General features: G+C 42.5%; 1 protein-coding gene across 7 annotated transcripts in view; it reads right to left on the reverse strand.

Moving 5' to 3' along the window:
• Positions 1–18,141, reverse strand: part of LOC116708782 (uncharacterized) — a 246,275-nt gene that overhangs the window by 192,591 nt on the left and 35,543 nt on the right. For all 7 annotated transcript variants that reach the window (XR_004336772.1, XR_004336774.1, XR_004336773.1 and 4 more), the window contains exons 2-6: positions 17,410–17,536; positions 15,620–15,681; positions 4,964–5,059; positions 4,794–4,871; positions 139–231 (exon numbers count right to left, since the gene is read on the reverse strand). Coding sequence is in view for 4 of the 7 variants with exons in the window: in XM_032546812.1 (XP_032402703.1) it covers positions 139–231; positions 4,794–4,871; positions 4,964–5,059; positions 15,620–15,681; positions 17,410–17,497 (417 nt within the window). In the remaining 3 variants the exon portion in view is untranslated. The remainder of the gene's footprint in view (positions 1–138; positions 232–4,793; positions 4,872–4,963; positions 5,060–15,619; positions 15,682–17,409; positions 17,537–18,141) is intronic.

Below are 18,141 nucleotides of genomic sequence, written 5' to 3' on the forward strand. Positions count from 1 at the left end.
ACTACATCTCATACCTTAAGTCTTAGGTAGTAAAAAGCTCTCAACTACTTTTAGTGCTGTGATCATATCAAATAGATGAAATAAGTTATGCCCAAAGAGAAACAAAAAAGTAAAAGCAATAAGTGTAAGTGAACTTACATGATACTGAAGGATAATTGTCCATATTAGGCCCAAGATGATGGAGGGTTTGCCATCAATTATATCAGGAGTGTTTATGTTGACTAATTTGATCTAAAGAGACAGACAGATACATGTTTGTTATTTTAACAGGTGAAATCATTTTATTCATTAGAATATCAATACAATAATTTTATATTTTCTGAAAACTGACACTAAAATCCAATAGGAATGGTAAGATGTAGGGATGATTTGGTATAAAATATGTCCAACCGGGCAATATAAAACTAATCTAATTTTTCATGATTTGAAACCAGGCAATTTCTGGGAAATCTGACAGTCTTAATAAGTGAAAGTCAAAAGATACAGACCAAAGCTCTTCGGTATTTTCAGATATGTAGTGCGTTAAATTTGGTCTAATTTCAGTTATTGAATTTGTTACCTAGTCACTTCGTTTCATTTCACACAGAAAAATCTCCAAATTAACCAAAACTTACCTGTACAAACTTGAAATTTTGTAATGGAAGTACTTGTAATGCCACCATGGAGCTTTACTATAGTAAGCAGACTGCAGTGATCATCTATATTAAAAGCCAGCTTAATATATATTTTGGATTTACATGTTAGTCAGAACCTGGATATGCTGCAAATTTTCTATTCTATTTTATTCTTTTGTAGTTTCATCTATTCATTCTTGTATAAATTTAAATGTCAACAGGAAGTTGATGTTTAAGGTTGAAGGCTGGTTTAAGACGAAGGTTGGTGTACGAACTGTGGACTGGTTAAAAACTGCTGCTCTGAGGTGATAGAACTCATGAGAGCGAAATGTCGGCCATACTCTCTGCCTTGGCAGTTTACTGCCGTGTTCCTCACCATTGTTTACATCCCTCCGGGTGCTAACGGCAACGAAGCATCAAAGGAGCTACATGACACCATTATCTCACTGCAAATGAAGCACCTAGAGTTGTTTTACGTGGTTGTGGGGGACTTTAACCACGTGAAACTGACGGACACTCTGCCCAGTTTTTACCACCATATCACCTTCCCCACACACGGAGACAATACTCTGGACTGTGTGTACACTAACATTCACGGTGGGTACAGAGCTCTTCCTCGCCCCCGTCTTGGCCTCTCTGACCACATCTCCATCCTGCTGGTACCAGCATATTGTCCACTGATGGGATGGATTAGACCAACGAAGAAGACAGTCACTGTGTGACCCAGGGATGCAGCCTGTGTGCTCCAGGACTGTTTTCAGTGCACAGATTGGCAGGTCTTCAGCGAGGCAGCTACTTATGAGGGAGAGGTGGACCTGGAGGAATACACCTCCTCTGTCAGCCTCCAAGTGTGCTGATGATGTCACCACCACCAGGACTGTAACTTGTTACCCGAACCAGAAAACCTGGCTGAGTGCTGAGGTGAGAGCCTCTGACAGTCAGGGACGCTGCGTTCAGGGCAGGCAAGGCATCCACACTCCGAGAAGTGAAGAAAGAATTGGTTGAAGGGATTGTGAGGGCCAAAGCCGCATACGCCCAGAAAAATCAAGGTCACTTCACCACCAACGACCCCCTGCGCATGTGGAAGGGGATCAAGTGCATCACTAACTACATCATCAGGAGTGCACAATGCCCAATGAACCCCTCACTTCCGGATGCACTTAATAAGTTCTACGCCTGCTTTGAGGATCCTAACACCTCCCTCAGCACCAGACTAATACCATCACCTGGTGACACAGCTCTCTGTGTGACCACAGCAGATGTGAAAAAGACCCTGCAGGAAATCAATCCCCGTAAGGCTGCAGGCCCCAACAACCTAACCCAGGCTGGGTACAGAGGAACTGTGCACAGAAGCTGTCTGAGGTGTTGGCGGACGTTTCAACACATCACTTGAAACGTCCGCCTTTAAGCAGGTGTGCCCACCTGCTTAAAGACTGCCATTTTTGTCCCTGTCCCCAAGTGCTCCACAGTGATGAGCCAGAATGACTACTGGCCTATAGCCTTAACATCGGTAGTCATGAAGTCCTTTGAGAGGGTAGTCATGAATCACACCAAGGACTCCATCGAAGTCACTGTGGAGCCCCATTAGTACGCCTACAGGAAGAACCGCTCCACTGCCGACACCAGTTCATCGGTGATCCACACAGCCCTCACCCAGCTGGAGAGCAGAAACTGTTATATCCATCTGCCTTTTCTGGATTTCTCCTCAGCCTTCAACATCATCATCCCACAAACCCTGGTGCAGAAGCTCTTCTCTCTTGGATTGAGTTCCACACTGGGGAACTGGATTGTGGACACCCTGACCAACAGACCTCAGACTGTCAGGATCAACAACACTGTCTCCATCACCTTCAGCACTGGCTCAGGCTGCGTGCCGAGCTTCCTCCTTTTCACTCTGCTGGCGCATGACTGCTCGGCAAGACACCCGAGCTGTCATATAGTGAAGTTTGCCGATGACACAGCAGTAGAGGGACGCATCATGAACAGTGATGAGTCAATATACAGAGAGGAGGTGGAAAACCTGGTGCAGTGGTGCAGAAAAATAACCACTGCATCAACGTGAAGAAGACCAAGGATATGGTGGTGGATTTTAGAAGGGACAAGGATCCTCTTCAGCCACTGTATATCGGAGGAGCAACTGTAGAGGTGGTCTCCAGCTACAGGTACCTGGGTGTGCATATATCCAGTGACCTCACCTGGAGTACCAACACCTCCTGTCTGGTCAGGAAGGCCCACCAGCTTCTCAACTTCCTCAGGAAGCTGCGGAGAGCTGGACTTGGGAACTCAGTCCTGAGGAGCTTTTATCGCTGTGTGGTGGAGAGCATTCTCTGCACCTTCATCACCGTGTGGCGCAGCAGCTGCACAGCTGCTGAGAGGATGGCTCTGCAGAGGCTGCACAGAGTACTGTAGGGAGCAGCCTTTTTCCACCTCAGACGTCTACAAAGCATGATGCAGATGGAGGGCGCTCCTCATCATGAAGGACTCCACCCATCCTGCACACAGACTGTTCCAACTGCTCCCCTCATGCAGGAGGCTGATGAGCATCCAGAGCAAGACCACCAGGCTGAGGAACAGTTTCTTCCCTTCAGCCAACAGACTGCTGAACTCAAACTTCACCGAATACAGCTTCATTTCATAGTTTATTTATACACAGACTCATAACTGCACATATCTCTTACATTTGTTTATTTGTCATCTGTTTATTTATTTATTTAATTGTATTATTTATCTACTTATTTTTTTTAGTGTAGTGGATTTCTTGATCCGGGACCTGAGTACAAATTTCGTATCACAAACTATAAAGGTGGTATGACAATTTAAAAAATCCTTGAATCCTTGAATGTTGCTACCTTTTATACATAATTAAGGTCACCTGATGAAATTTTAAGCTATTTGATCACCTTGTATTTTGAGCAGCAGATAAAATGTTATTTGTATCTTATCTAGGTTGTTTTAGATCTGGGGATTATAGAAAATTACCATAACATGGCTAGACATTACTAGCCAACTGATTCAAGAATAGTTTAAAGGGGAAAGTGCTTCCATGTGTTTGCCCACCACATAGTGAGTTAATGACTTAATGTCGTGTTTTGATTGTTGATTCTATGTTGCATCGTGTTTCTGTGTTTGATATGATGTAAAGCACTTTGAAATGCCTTGCTGCTGAAATGTGCTATACAAATAAAATTTGATTTGATTGATAGTGCCATTTTGTAGCACAATCAAGTAACTAATATGTTGCCTTCAGTTGTTAGAAAAATGCTGCACATATCAAATATGACATAAAAGAAATCTGACTCTATAATTCAACGTCCTGAAACTGGGTCTCTGTCTCCTTAACAAACTCCTGCTCTTTCCGACACTCCGCCTTCATGAAGTCATAACAACATCGCTCCTGTATTAACCCTTTAGCAACGTTTTTACCACAAGTAGTCTGTATTATTGAACTCAGCATAGATGTTCAATTCCACCAGGTGTTTTATAATTGCTGCTGGCTAGTTTGAAGGGGAAGCATGAGGGAAGGCTGTTCTATGATGCAGAAGTCTGGAAACTGAAGCTCCGTGTAGCAAGTCCAAATGAAGTTCCAAGTTAATAGAGTATAAGTAAAATCCAAAGTCTTTTGTGACTTTATAGAATAGAATAGAATTCAACTTTATTGTCATTGCACTGTCACAAGTACAAGCAACGAGATGTAGTTTGCATCTATCCAGAAGTGCTCTACGAGATATAAATATTTATTTACAGATGTACAAGACTATGTATGTATGGACTACAAGGGGTTACAGCAAGAGATATAGATATTGTGTATAAATATAAATATGGGAGCTATATGCACAGATTATACAGATTATACAGAATATATAAGAATGTTGGGGAATGGATTATAGATAAATAATTCCCGATGTTTTGATCACTACCACATAATTCTCTAGCTTTAGTCATGATGCCACAACTTTTTTCTTCAGGTTCACATCATCATCGGTAGACATATAAGCTAAATGGCATGCAAATTATGCCATTCCTTCATTTTGCTCAGTTGATTGTGTCAACTGTCATTGACACAGCCATTTTATGTTATATATATTTTATATTTTTGCCATGTGTCATCATAAATGTTCATAAATGACACTAATAAAGTTCTCAGCATCAATTTTGAACATATATTTACTTTTCATTTACCGATTTTTTCTTCAGAAAGGAAATTGCTTTCTCAATGTTGCTCCTGTGTTGAAACATTCCTCTGCCTTTGTCCCGATTCTGAAAAACAAAATCAAGTCAAAGGATTTCTTAGAACACGTTTTGGCTTTGAGTTGGGAAGTTTATAAGTTTTGAGCTGAGACGGTACTCACAATGGACTGACCACTCATCACCTCCAGCAGGTCCAACAGCTTGGAACCATCCCGGAAATCATTGAACAGATCTCTTATCGTTGATGGCGGCCTCCGCTGTCACAAAATAAAGTCATACAGGTCATATATTTAAGTCATAACAACAAGCTCCTCAAATGTTCTCCAGGCTTCCACATTTCAAGAATTTGGCACAAATAAACCAAAATAAAAATATTTAATTTTAGTTTAATTAAAACACAAACATTTAGTGGGGAACAGAAACAAAGATTCAAAAATGCACTAAAAAGACATTTACAGTATTCATGTCTCCTATCAATATGCATGACAGCACCCAGAGCTAAAGGCTACTAAAATATTAATAATAGATAAGCAGTCAAGAAGTGATAGGAAGGTTGTCTCTTTTCAGAGCACAGTTCCCAAACTGCTCCTAGTTTATCACCTGTAACCTCATATTTTAGCTCAACTTGGCAAATATGAATGTTTAGTATTTTGTATTTAAATAAATTCTTTCACATTTCCTAGAAAAAAATGAAAGTGATAAAAAAAAAAAAAAATGAAATAAATTATGCTACAGGTTTAGATCTATGGTCTGTGTTACAATTAGACCATTTCTAGGGGCCCCTGAATGTCTGGAGGCCCCTACCAGCAGCTACTGAGTTTTCTGAGATCTTACAATTCTTGATCTCAGAGGTGCTAACATCAAACAATTATATAGAGTTAACCTCTGAGCTTTTTTTGATCCATAAATCAGTTTGCAGCCAAGTTGTTCTAGAGGTTAAATAGATATTGTTAGGGCTTATTTCATAACTTTATAACCAGAGACTTTCTCTCCTCTGGTCTGTTTGACAGCTACAGTCTCAGATCAGCTCAGCCCTCCAGGACTGTCAGCAGCAGAAACAGCAACTTTATACCTGTTGGGGAAATATATACTACATTTGCTTTGTATTGTAGACTTAGACTTAGACTGACTTTATTGTCATTTTGCATGCACAGGGTGTATACAGAACAAAATTTCGTTGCATACGACTCAGGACAATGTTTTGAGGTTCCAATGTTGTGAGGTTACTCCAGAATACAATAAAATACAGTATAAAATATGAATATAAATATGAATATAAAATATAAAGTGCAGGACTGACAGTAAAATGGAAGTTACTTAGCTATGTATATGTGCAAGGTATGAAGTGGAGACCAGTTTTTGAGTGCAGTCCAGTTAAGAGTTCAGCAGTCTGATGGCAAGTGGGAAAAAGCTGTTTCGGAACCTGGTGGACCTGCACCGGATGCTGCGGAACCTCTTTCCAGAGGGCAGCAGGGAGAACAGTCCATGGTGGGGGTGTGAGGGGTCACTGACGATGTTTCGGCCTCGGGACACGCAGCGCTGGGATGAAATGTCCTGAATGGAGGGAAGGGGGGCCCCAATGATCCTCTCTGCTGTCCGCACCACTCTCCTCACGTTCTTCCAGTCGGAGGCGCTGCAGCCTCCTCACCACACAGAGAGGCAGCTGGTCAGAATGCTCTCTATGGTGCTTCTGTAGAACGTCTTGAGGATGGGCGGGGGCAGGTGTGCTCTTCTCATCCTCCGCAGGAAATACAAGCGTTTCTGTGCCCTCTTGACCAGAGACGTGGTGTTCACAGTCCAGGTGAGGTCGTTTGTGATGTGCACCCCCAGGAATTTAGTGCTGCTGACCACCTCCACAGCCGAGCTGTTGATGAGCAGTGGAGCGTGGCTGGGCCGGTTCTTCCTGAAGTCGACGATCATCTCCTTCGTCTTGTCAACGTTCAGGATCAGGCTGTTGTCTCTGCACCAGTCCACCAGCTGCTCCACCTCCTCTCTGTAGTCCAGGTCGTTGTCGTCTCTGATGAGGCCCACAACCGGTGTGTCGTCCGCGAACTTCACGATGTGATTGGTGGCGAACCTGGGGACGCAGTCGTGTGTCATCAGAGTGAACAGCAGAGGGCTCAGGACGCAGCCCTGTGCTGAGGGTGATGACATCGGATCCGGACTGACTGAGGTCTGTCGGTGAGGAAGTCTAGCAGCCAGGTGCGCAGGGGGGTGCAGAAGCCCAGGTGTCCCAGTTTTTCTGCCAGATGCTGTGGGATGATTGTGTTGAACGCTGAGCTGAAGTCCAGGAACAACATCCGCACATGAGTGTTCTTCTCCTCCAGGTGAGCCAGGCTCGGGTGTAGATAGATGGATGGATGGATGGATGGATGGATGGATGGATGGATAGATAGATGGATAGATGGATAGATAGATAGATAGCATTTATTGTCATTGAACAGAATTCAACGAAATTTCCATTGCAGCTCCCGTGCAAAAGGTCAAATATATACAGTGAAAATAAGCAAACACACAATAATAATAATAACAATATATACAACTAGGGCGGAGGAGATGGCGTCCTCAGTGGAGCGGTTTCGGCAGTAGGCAAACTGGAATGGGTCGAATGTGGAATGTGGGGGGGAGTCTGGAGACGATGTGTTCTTTTACCAGCCTTTCAAAGCACTTCATCATGATGGGAGTCAGTGCCACAGGCCGGTAATCGTTGAAAGAGGTGACTTGAGGTTTCTTTGGCACCGGAATGATGGAGGCAGTTTTGAGACAGGCTGGCACTGTGGCTTGGTCCAGTGAGGTGTTAAAAATGTCTGTTAGGACACCAGCCAGCTGACCTGCGCATTCCCTGAACACCCGCCCAGGTATATTGTCGGGGCCAGGGGCCTTCCGTGGGTTGACTCTTTTCAGAGTCTTCAACACATCGGCTGTGTCCAGGCAGTGCCTCCTCTTCCTGGTGGGGAACAGTTTTCTTTGCCGGAGTACTGTTCAGTGCCTCGAACCTCCCAAAGAAGTTATTGAGTCCATTTAGAAAGTCAGCATCAACTTTACCCACTGGGGGGGAGGATGGATTGTAATCTGTGATCGCCTTTATGCCTTGCCACATACTCCGGATGTTGCTGGTGTCGTGGAAGAACTCCTGTATTTTCCGACTGTGGGTTCGCTTTGCTAACCTGATAGCACGGTTCAAGTTGGCTCTCGCTGTCCTCAGTGCCTCCTTGTCGCCAGACTTGAAGGCTGAGTTCCGTGCTTTTAGCATTTCCCGTACCTCCTTAGTCATCCAGGGTTTTTGGTTGGCCCGGGTGATAATGTTCTTAGTGATGCTGACGTCCTCTGTGCACTTATTGATGTAGGCTGACACAGTCATGGCGTACTCATCGATGTTGATCTGGTCGTTGTAAGTGGCTGCTGCCTTGAACATCTCCCAGTCAGAGCACTCAAAACAGTTCTGAAGTGCCTCCATGGCCCCCTCCGTCCACATTCTCACCTGCCTCACTGTAGGTTTTGTTCTGATCAGCAGGGGCTTGTATGCAGGAATTAGCATAACAGATAGGTGGTCTGAAGAGCCAAGGTGGGGGCGGGGGGCTGCTCTGAATGCTTCTTTGATGTTGGTGTAGGCCAAGTCTAGAGTATTTCCTCCCCTGGTTGGAAAATCCACATACTGGTTGAAGTGAAGGAGAACAGTCTTCATGTTAGCCTGGTTAAAATCCCCAGCAATGATGAAAATGCCCTCTGTGTGTGAGGATTGCAACTCACTGATGGTCCGGTAGAGAACACTCATAGCCTCTTTAGTGTTAGCACTGGGGGGCACATACACAGCAGTGATGCTAACAACAGTAAACTCCCTGGGCAGGTAGAATGGTCTGCAGTTAACAGTCAGAAGCTCGATGTCCAGGGAGCAGTAACTGGCGACAGTCACGGCATTTTTACACCAGTTGTTGTTGATGTAAATACACAGCCCCCCTCCTCGGGTTTTACCGCTGAGAGCGCTGCTCCTGTCTGCGCGGAATGTAGCGAGCCCCTCCAGGCTAACAACGTTGTCCGGTATGGACGAGTTGAGCCATGTCTCCGTCAGAATGAGAGCGCAGCAGTTCCTCAACTCTCTCTTTGAAGACAGTTTCAGTTGCAGATGGTCTATTTTGTTGTCCAGAGAGCAGACGTTGGAGAGGAAGATGGACGGAAGCGGCGATCTGTGGGGGTTAGCGTTTAGCTTAGCTGTTAGTCCACTTCGACAGCCGAGCTTCCGCTGCCGGTCGCACCGCCTTCGCTTTCTCCTCCTCCGGCTAGTGCTGCTAGGCGAGTCCGCTGCGCTGCGGGCCGCTGGGTCTTGCCTCCGTAGCACTCCGAGATCAAGTAAACACTCCAGAGTAGTCGTATTTATGAGTCCAAAATCACTTGATGATCGTAATTCCAGCAGACGCTGGCGATCATATGCTAACTTACTGAGTGGATGCAAAGTTTGTAGCGTTTTAGGCGGCGTATTTTGCTCAAATACTCGCAAGTTGTCGAGAGCCCATGCAGCCGCAGCCATTTCGGGCGCCGCCATCGTAGAAGTTGTAATTTTATTCACTCCTATCACAGAGATGGACGTGAAAGAATAACTGAATAATGAAATATGCTTCACCAACAGCTAAAGCAAGAACACTAGTGAATAAATTTGTTTCTTGTAGGAGGATCTCCCTGCATAGAAAATACATTTTGTGTGGAGTTGGAAGACAATTGGACCTGAGACAGAAACCATGATGACTAAAGACTAAGACTGAAGACTGACAAAACCTTATGATGACTAAGGTGACGATTTTTAGATTTGACAGACCTGACAAAATAAGCGCTTAAGAGATTCTATTAGGGAGTCTAGACTAAAACTGACCATTCTATGACTCATGGTTGTCATAAAAAAAAAACCAGATGGAATAATAAATTGAATCATTTAAAACAGATTTTTTTGAAAACAACCATATTAGAACTATTGGAAAATAATGTAAAAGCTGGACAATATAAAAGAAAAATTATGATTAAAACTTTCAACTTTTTACATTTTTAGTTTAAAAATGTGGAGAAACATGTGATTCATAAAATAAATCTTTGCTTATTTGGTAAATAAAATCAATATAAATTTATTTTATAAGATTAACCGATATGAGAAATACCTTAAAATACTGAGAATGAAGTTGTGTTCTTTGTTTTATTAGGGGGATGAAGGGTCAGTAAACAGCCCCAACCAGTTTTGGTCAGCCTGATGCGGGGGTTACATCCTGCATCTTCTTACAATCGGGTGTGAAAGCGTCTGCTTGAGTATGATTGAGAGGGAATGAGTTTATTGTGGGGAGTCTTTGATGGGTTTTAAGAAGCACTATGTAAATATGACGTCACTTTAGTGAATAGATGTAGTGATACTTTTCTTATTTTTAAACTATGTAGAGACAGTAAATGTTTTGTTTATAATTACGGGGGGGATACATCTAGAGAGTTACAGAGTGGTCTTATATTTCTAAAGTTCCTTCATTAAACAGAAAAGCTTTTAAAAAGGTGGAAAAAGTAATAAAACTACTGGTGAGTGATATGGTTTTAAAAAAAACAAAGGGGGAATTTTTTAACTATTACACATGTGGGTCTGTGACCTGCATTGGATACATTTATATTGACAAATACTGCACAGAGATTTCTAAAATGATCATGATTACATAAATCATACTTTGATATCAAAATTTAAGTTAAAGCAAAATCACCTGTTTGTATAGTAGGAGGCTTTTTACTTAAGATTTTACATGTAAAATTGAAAACAAACAGGGTGGCGTCTGCTGTGTTGAAACTTTATAAATTTTGCTTCATTGATAACTGCTTCAAATTTATTTGGTATAATGAAAATTGGAAACAAAAATTTGGTAATTTTGTTCTTATTTTTCAGGTTATCTTTTAGAATGGGGACGATAAAAAACAGGACAGATTTACTTGGAGCACACTACATTTTATTAATTTTTGGAAGTTTTGATAATTGGCAGGAAGTTTTGATCATTTATAAATACTTTGGAATCACATAAGACGGATTTAACATTAATGAAAACTGAGAAATTGTGGTCTTTAGCGGACTTGATTTTTCATTATGGCCTATTCTAACATGTTTTCTCTTATCCTCAAAACAGGATTTCTTTTTCATTTAAAGTGATCACTTTAAAGTGTTTAAAAGAAGGTTACAGGATTGGTAAAATAAATATGATTGGGTATATGATTTAAATAGGAAATTATGAAACAGCTGCAGATTGATTTAAGGTTCATTATATTGGTTACAAAATATTCTTGTCTCGGAGACAACTTATGATTCAAATCTAAATTGAAATATTATGTTGAGATTGTAAATAATTTGGTGATTTTACTTTAATGTGGGGATTAATACAATAGAACAGGAGCAATCAGAATTCATCCTTGGCTTAAAATAGATAGAATTTATTGTTTTGGTTTTTTTTATTTTAAATTAATCTACTGTCTCATCCAGTTTGGAATTTTTTTTATTTTTACTAACTAAACTAGTTGCTGCTTTATAGAGCAGATGAGTGCTTTGGTGTGTAGGAACAAATTGGACCTGATGAAATTTTATTACTAGTGCGGTGGATGTGATATTAATTGACTATGTCAAGCACAAACAGATTGGAAAACAATTGGATCACAGCATATCTATGCCTAAAATGTTTAATTGAGTTGAATTAATGTCATGTTCTGTGTTTTCTGTGTGTTAATTTCGAGTTTTCGGTGTCTCTGTGTCTCCCCTCGATTACTCCCAGGTGTTTCTCGTTCCCTAATTACCCCGTGTGTATTTAGTGTCACCTGTGTCTCTGTCGGGTCCTCATCTTATGTGCGTTCAGTCCTTAGTGTTGTCCAGTCAATTTACCAGTTGCTACCGGCGTTGAGCCCTGGCTTCTGCTCAGTCGTGCTGCCTGGTTGTTTTTGGACTATTTTGGACTTATTTATCATTAAAACCGTCATTTCTCACTTTACCTGGGTCTGCTGCGTCTGCCTCACCACCTCACACCACCGTTACATGACAATTAATACATAAATCTATGGTAAGTCCACCAAACCATTTGATTTGGAAGGCAATGACATGTTACAGTACTGCAAAATTTTTGTTTCAGAGGAACTTTCACATTTATTTCAGCTCCTCTGTCTAAATTGATCATTTCTAATTTGTGGGTTTAAAATGAAAGATAAAATTGCTTTTCTAGAAAAGCAATTCAAATTCAGATTTTTAACTGTTTATGATGATGACACAGTTGGCCTTCAAGGTCCAATTTTTGGCTGAAAAAATCAACAGGTATAAGGAAAAGAGTCACTGCACAATATTTCTGACAACAATAGAAATATTGAGCTTTTTTAAAATATGGACATCGGGGGTAGTTCCCCTGCATTGGCAGACTGGGGTGGTGGTACCCCTGTTCAAAAAGGGAGACCGGAGGGTGTGCTCCAATTATAGGGGAGTCACACTCTTGAGCCTCCCTGGCAAGGTCTATTCAGGGGTTCCTGGAGAGGAGGGTCCATCGGATAGTCGAACCTTGGATTCAGGAAGAGCAGTGTGGTTTTTGTCCTGGTTGTGGAACACTGGACCAGCTCTACACCCTCAGCAGGGTTCTGGAGGGTGCGTGGGAGTTCGCCCAACCGGTTTACATGTGTTTTGTGGACTTGGAGAAGGCGTTCGACCGTGTCCCTTGGGGAGCCCTCTGGGGGGTTCTCCGGGAGTATGGGGTACAGGGCCCTTTGATACGGGCTGTCAGGTCCCTGTATGACTGGTGTCAGAGTTTGGTCCGCATTGCCAGCAGTAAGTCGGGCTCGTTTCCGGTGAGAGTTGGACTCCGCCGGTGCTACCCTTTGTCACCAATTCTGTCCATTACTTTCATGGACAGAATGTCTAGGCTCAGCCAAGGTGTTGAGGGGATCCGTTTTGGTGGCCTTAGGATCGCATCTCTGCTTTTTGCGGATGATGTGATGTGGCTTCATCAGGCCGTGATCTGCAGCTCTTGCTGGAGTGGTTCGCAGCCGAGTGTGAAGCGGCCGGGATGAGGATCAGTGCCTCCAAATCCGAGGCCCTGGTCTTGAGCTGGAAAAGGGTAGAGTGCCTTCTCTGGGTCGGGGAGAGGGGGGATGGTGTCCTGCCCCAAGTGGAAGAGCTCAAGTATCTCGGGATCTTGTTCACAAATGGGGGAAGAAGGGAGCGAGAGATCGACAGGCGAATTGGCGCAGCGTCTGCCGTAAAGACGGAGAGCTGGTAGCACATCTCACCCTCTCAGAAGAGGAAGTAGAGAGTGAGAGAAGTGGAGGGGGGGTTGTGCAACACATCCAGTGAAGAAACAATAAATTAGTATCGAGAAGTTCTAGATATTGTCTAGTTTTGTCAATTGTTTATGCTTATGTTATGCTGCTGAAAGGTTTTTCTCTATTGTAATTTCTAAATTAGTCAATATTTTCAAAATGCTCAAGCAATTTCGGTTTAGAATCACATTAAGACTGCGGCGTGCTGTGGTGGCATAGGGGATAGTGCGACCCACGGTTGGAGGCCTTGAGTCCTCAACGCGGCCGTCGCGGGTACGATTCCCAGACCCGGCGATATTTGCCGCATGTCTTTCCCCCTTTCCTGTCAGCCTACTTTCATATAAAGGACAAAAGACCCCCTGGAGGGGAGAAAAAAAAGAATCATATTAAGACAGAAATGCTGTATTCTTTTTTATTAACAATGTTATATTTTTGAGATGTGTGATCACTTTATTTTTGAATATATTAGTTTAGTTGTAACAGGAAGGCTGCGGACCATTCACTCCTTGCTGTCCCGAGCAACCAGATACACCAACCCCACCCAGCTGTTTGGAACTCTGATTATTCTGAAGTTGCCCTGCAGCTACATGTCCGCCTCATCTCACTCTTCATGCGATCACTGCAGAATATGGTTTGGGAACATTTGAGCCTCCAGCAGGCTACCCTTGAGGTCATCAAGGCCAGTCAAGTAACCAGTGGATCTGGTAAAGACCTGGCTATCAGTGATGAGCATGGAGGTGATGAAGAACTTCATCCAGGTCATTCTGATATCTCTGATAGAGGCTGCAGAGGACCAAGGACCAGCAGCCGGTGTCCCGGACCAAAGTTATGACCTGTGAGGGAACCAGTCACGGCACCATGACGAGAGGATTGTCTTTGGAACTGGCCCGGATCGGGCAGGGCATCAAGCGGTTCCGAATGGCAGCCGGTGGTGCATTCGTAGTGTTTGACCGCAGTCAGTCCATGCCAGGAGCAGAGACCATGTTCAGCAAACCTGTGGAGAAGCAATGCACTGACACTTTGGTCACTTTCCTCATCAGGATTGCCTGCCAGGTGAACGATTCTACCGGCGTGACCGACTCTCGAGGTGAGCTGCTGAAGATGGCTGATGAGGACGACCCTGAGGCTGGACATGTGGCTCTATGCTAAGCTCAAGCTGCAGTAGTTCCACAAGTTGCTGATGACCGTGGAGCAGCCTGCCTGGAGATTCTATGTTTTCAGTTGATCATGGTGCAGTCTCCGGCTGTCCTGGCCCACTTCAAGCTGCTGCAGTGCAGCATCGCAGCATGAATGACTTGTGGGAACACCAAGATCCTGCGGGGCGTTACTGGAGATGTACTGATGTGTGGAGGAGGACAAGATTCCTGGTGACAGCTGAAAGGAGTGGTCCGCTAGATAGCTTAGAATACACATGGGCATACTTAATGATTTCTGTGGGATGAGATTCATATCATCCCAACAGGTGGACTATTGAGAATAAATAAATTCTGTGTTTTCCTTCTATCTCTTTTAGCTAGTTGTTTTAGCTCTCCTAGAAGAAATGACACACTAGGGAACGCCCCCTTTGGGCATAGCTTAGACAGAGGCTAACAAAAGAAGTTACCAATTGTTGCTTGTCGCCATTTTGCATGTTAGCTCTTAAAGGTAGTATGTCAGAATGGACCAACTGTATTTTTGATATAAACTGTATTTTGATATGTATTTTGAAGAGTCAGTGAGTGGAATTCATGAATTCCGCTCACTGACTCTTCTTTAGCCTCATACATCAAGAACTCATAATGGAGAACGGATGTTTCTTCAGTAGCTACAATCCAGTGCTACGTTTTTTTTGTTGTTGTTTTGTTTTTTAATTTTTCTGTTGATATCAAGGAAAGAAAGGATTGTGGCTATCTGCAGGGATATCTTAGCTGCCCAGCATTCAAACATGAGGATATTTCCGTCTTCCCATCAGAAACGGGAAGATGGAGGTTAAAAAGGGGAGCTGCACATGCTTCGTTCAGTGGAATAGTCTGTTGGAGAAAAATAATGCTCTCTGGGAGGAAATCCGCCACTATGAGGTAGCTAGTCAGATGGATGAAGCTAAGTCCAGGACAATCTTGAAAGAAAACCTGTTACAGGCTGTGGAAGTTAAGATTAGGGTAGAGGTTCACCATTCAACAGGACAACAACCTAAATATACAGCAAGAGCTATAATGGAATGACTTAGATCAAAGCATATTCATATGTTCAAATGGCCTAGTTAAAGTCCAAACCTAAACCCATCTGATATTATGGGGTGGGACTTGAAGACTGATATCCACAAATGCTCTCCATTCAATTTGATTGAGTATAAACTACTGAGTAATGAAGAAGGAGAACATTTCGGTCTTTAAATGTTCAGAGCTGGTAGAGATATATACCTAATTTCATATGCTTTGAAATTGGTCAATAACTATAAGCATTTTCTTCCAACTTTCAGTAAGTACAACAAACTGCTGGATTTGTCAGTAGAAACAGCTTTTAGAGTCAGAATGCAATCTCACCTTTGCCAATTGAGCATTGACCCAGTTGGTGAAAGTTCTCTTCTGGATTTGCTCTTGTTCCACTGTCAAAGAAAAGAAATGCATAGTTAACATTAACTTACTTTCTTACAGCTATGATAGAATTTAATCTTCTACCAAATCTTTATGTAGATGCCTGCACTTTGAGTTATGGCTTAAGGCCATGCTTAATACAGTTATTAATGATAAATATTTAATTTGTTGTAAATATTTTCTTTTTGCCTAACCAGTTCTATTTGTGCAAAGCATTATGCACAATGGAGGAACATTTTCTCAACCTCAAGCAATTTCAAACTCTATATATGTCATGATGTGGTGGAATTGGTGGTGAGGCAGATGCTTGAGACCCAGGTTGAAATGAGATGATGGTGTTTAATAACGAAAATCCAAGAATACACAAACAAAATCCAAAACAGTCCGAAAACCTGACAGCACAGTTGAGCAGAAGACTAGGTGTCAATCATAAGGGGGGGCTCTAGGCTCCAATAAAAGCATCTTAATGGAGTTTAAACCCTTAAGTCTCAGCCCCGGAAAATACAATGGAAAAATGGCACGAAGGCGTTCCGGTGCAAGTTAAGGGGTTGTTATGTGCTTCGGCACAATGTATTTATTTCTGTCTATTTTTTTTCACTTGGATTATTTTGTATAGAAGTTAGTTGTATGATTTTTGTTGTTTAATATACTTCGGAGTTTTGATAATTCTTTCTTGTAATTTGGTCCGTTAATTTGTGACGCTGTTGGACCACCTATAAATAGGCTGGGTTGCGCCAGGTAAAGGGCGACGCCCACTCCCAACCAACACCCAGGATGCGTTCTGACGCGGTGCGTACGTCTCCAGCCTGCCACACGGTAGTTTTTGTTAGCTGTTTGTTTGGTTGATGTTTTTTTGTTGTAATTTTTGACCTGGTGGGACCGGTTGTCCTGTTTTCGATTTTTCTTTAACAGTAGTTTCTTTTTTCTTGTAGTCCGATACTAGCAGGGGCTTCGACGGCCCTGTATAGGGTTGGCCCCCTGCTGTACCGTTTTGTTCTTTTTGATCGGCTCATCAGGTCCAACTTTCTGTTTATACTTTGGGAGTTTTTGTTTTCTTTTTTTTGGGACACGGGGAACCGAGGATTTAATTCTCTTTTTCTTCACAGAAAAACCAAAAGAAGCTCATCTTAAAGAAAAGGTCGAGAGAATTGAAAATAAAAATTACTTTTGAAGCCTCATTTTTGTCTTCGTGTCCTCAAATATGTTGTGCCCTTTGTGGACGTAACAGGGTTAATTATGTATTACACATTTCCGTCAAGTTTGTTATTCATCTCGGATTGTAAAAGTTGTTTTTTCCCCTGTCATAGTAGCCACCGGAAAATACAGCAAAGTCTTTTTAAAAAAGGGCGCTCTTCTAGTGGGCATAGGCATTGTGCTCCAGGGCCGTCTCAACTGACAGTGAAGGAGAGGTTAATACCATGGGTTTTCTTGGGGCTGCCACGTCAATAAAAGCACAAAAGACCCTCCTAAAGGGTTTGAATTTTTTAATAGCCTCAGTCAAAGCAACATTGTTTAGTAAATAAATAATACACACTACTATTTATTTTCCTTAAATACAATATACTTGTGGTTCAGTCGTAGCCAAAGTTGAGAAAGTTCAGGGGGTATGAATACTTATGCATCCTTGTAAGTTATACTGCTACATTCGCAATAGAAAGACTGTTTCAATTGTATTGCCATATAAACCTTGAGTTTAAACAAGCTGTCAAAATGTTTATTGTAAGCAAAGATGGACTGACCTTGCAGAACCATGTGGACGTTATCGATGTCCAGGGGGATGGACCCCCTCTCCAACAAACCATCGCTCGAGTAGAAGTCTGATGACATCCTCTCTGATCAACAGGCTCCTGACAGCATACTGTAGATCTGGAAAATACATAGAAATATAGCTACTTTGGTCTTGCCATATATGTACATACTTTTCAGTTTACTTTCTTTATTTCTTCTTTTTTTTTTGTTCTTTGCACATTAGAGAGACTCTATAGGCACCCTTCTGTCAAAATTTAATCGGAGTTTGATTGATGAGTGATTTATGACCCTAATCATTAATTGCTATTAATATCCCCCCCCCCCCCCCCCCCACCCCCCCCGCCCCCACCCTTTCCCACACACACCTGTTACGCCAACTGTTATTCCCACTATGTGTTTTAAAAATAGTACAATTAAAGTATGAAAAAACATTATGAGTTTTAAGAATAATACAATGAAAGTATGAAAAACAATAAGTGTTAGATAATTGAGAATAATATACAATATAGTATATTTAAATAGAATGTTGTAGTTACCTCCGGTTTTTCTCACTAAGCCATTTGGTGTTTGTGTGTGTGTGTGTGTCCGGCTCTCTCGTGCTGACTATGAGTTTGTGACAGAATACCGGACAGGCCTCACCTGTCATCTGTGTGAGGCGGGCTAAAAAAAAACCCTAGGTAGGCGATTCTCTTGACCTGAGGGTCATCACACACACCGCCTGC

The sequence above is a fragment of the Xiphophorus hellerii genome, chromosome 19, assembly GCF_003331165.1.
Source record: "Xiphophorus hellerii strain 12219 chromosome 19, Xiphophorus_hellerii-4.1, whole genome shotgun sequence".
In the NCBI taxonomy this organism is placed as follows: domain Eukaryota; kingdom Metazoa; phylum Chordata; class Actinopteri; order Cyprinodontiformes; family Poeciliidae; genus Xiphophorus; species Xiphophorus hellerii.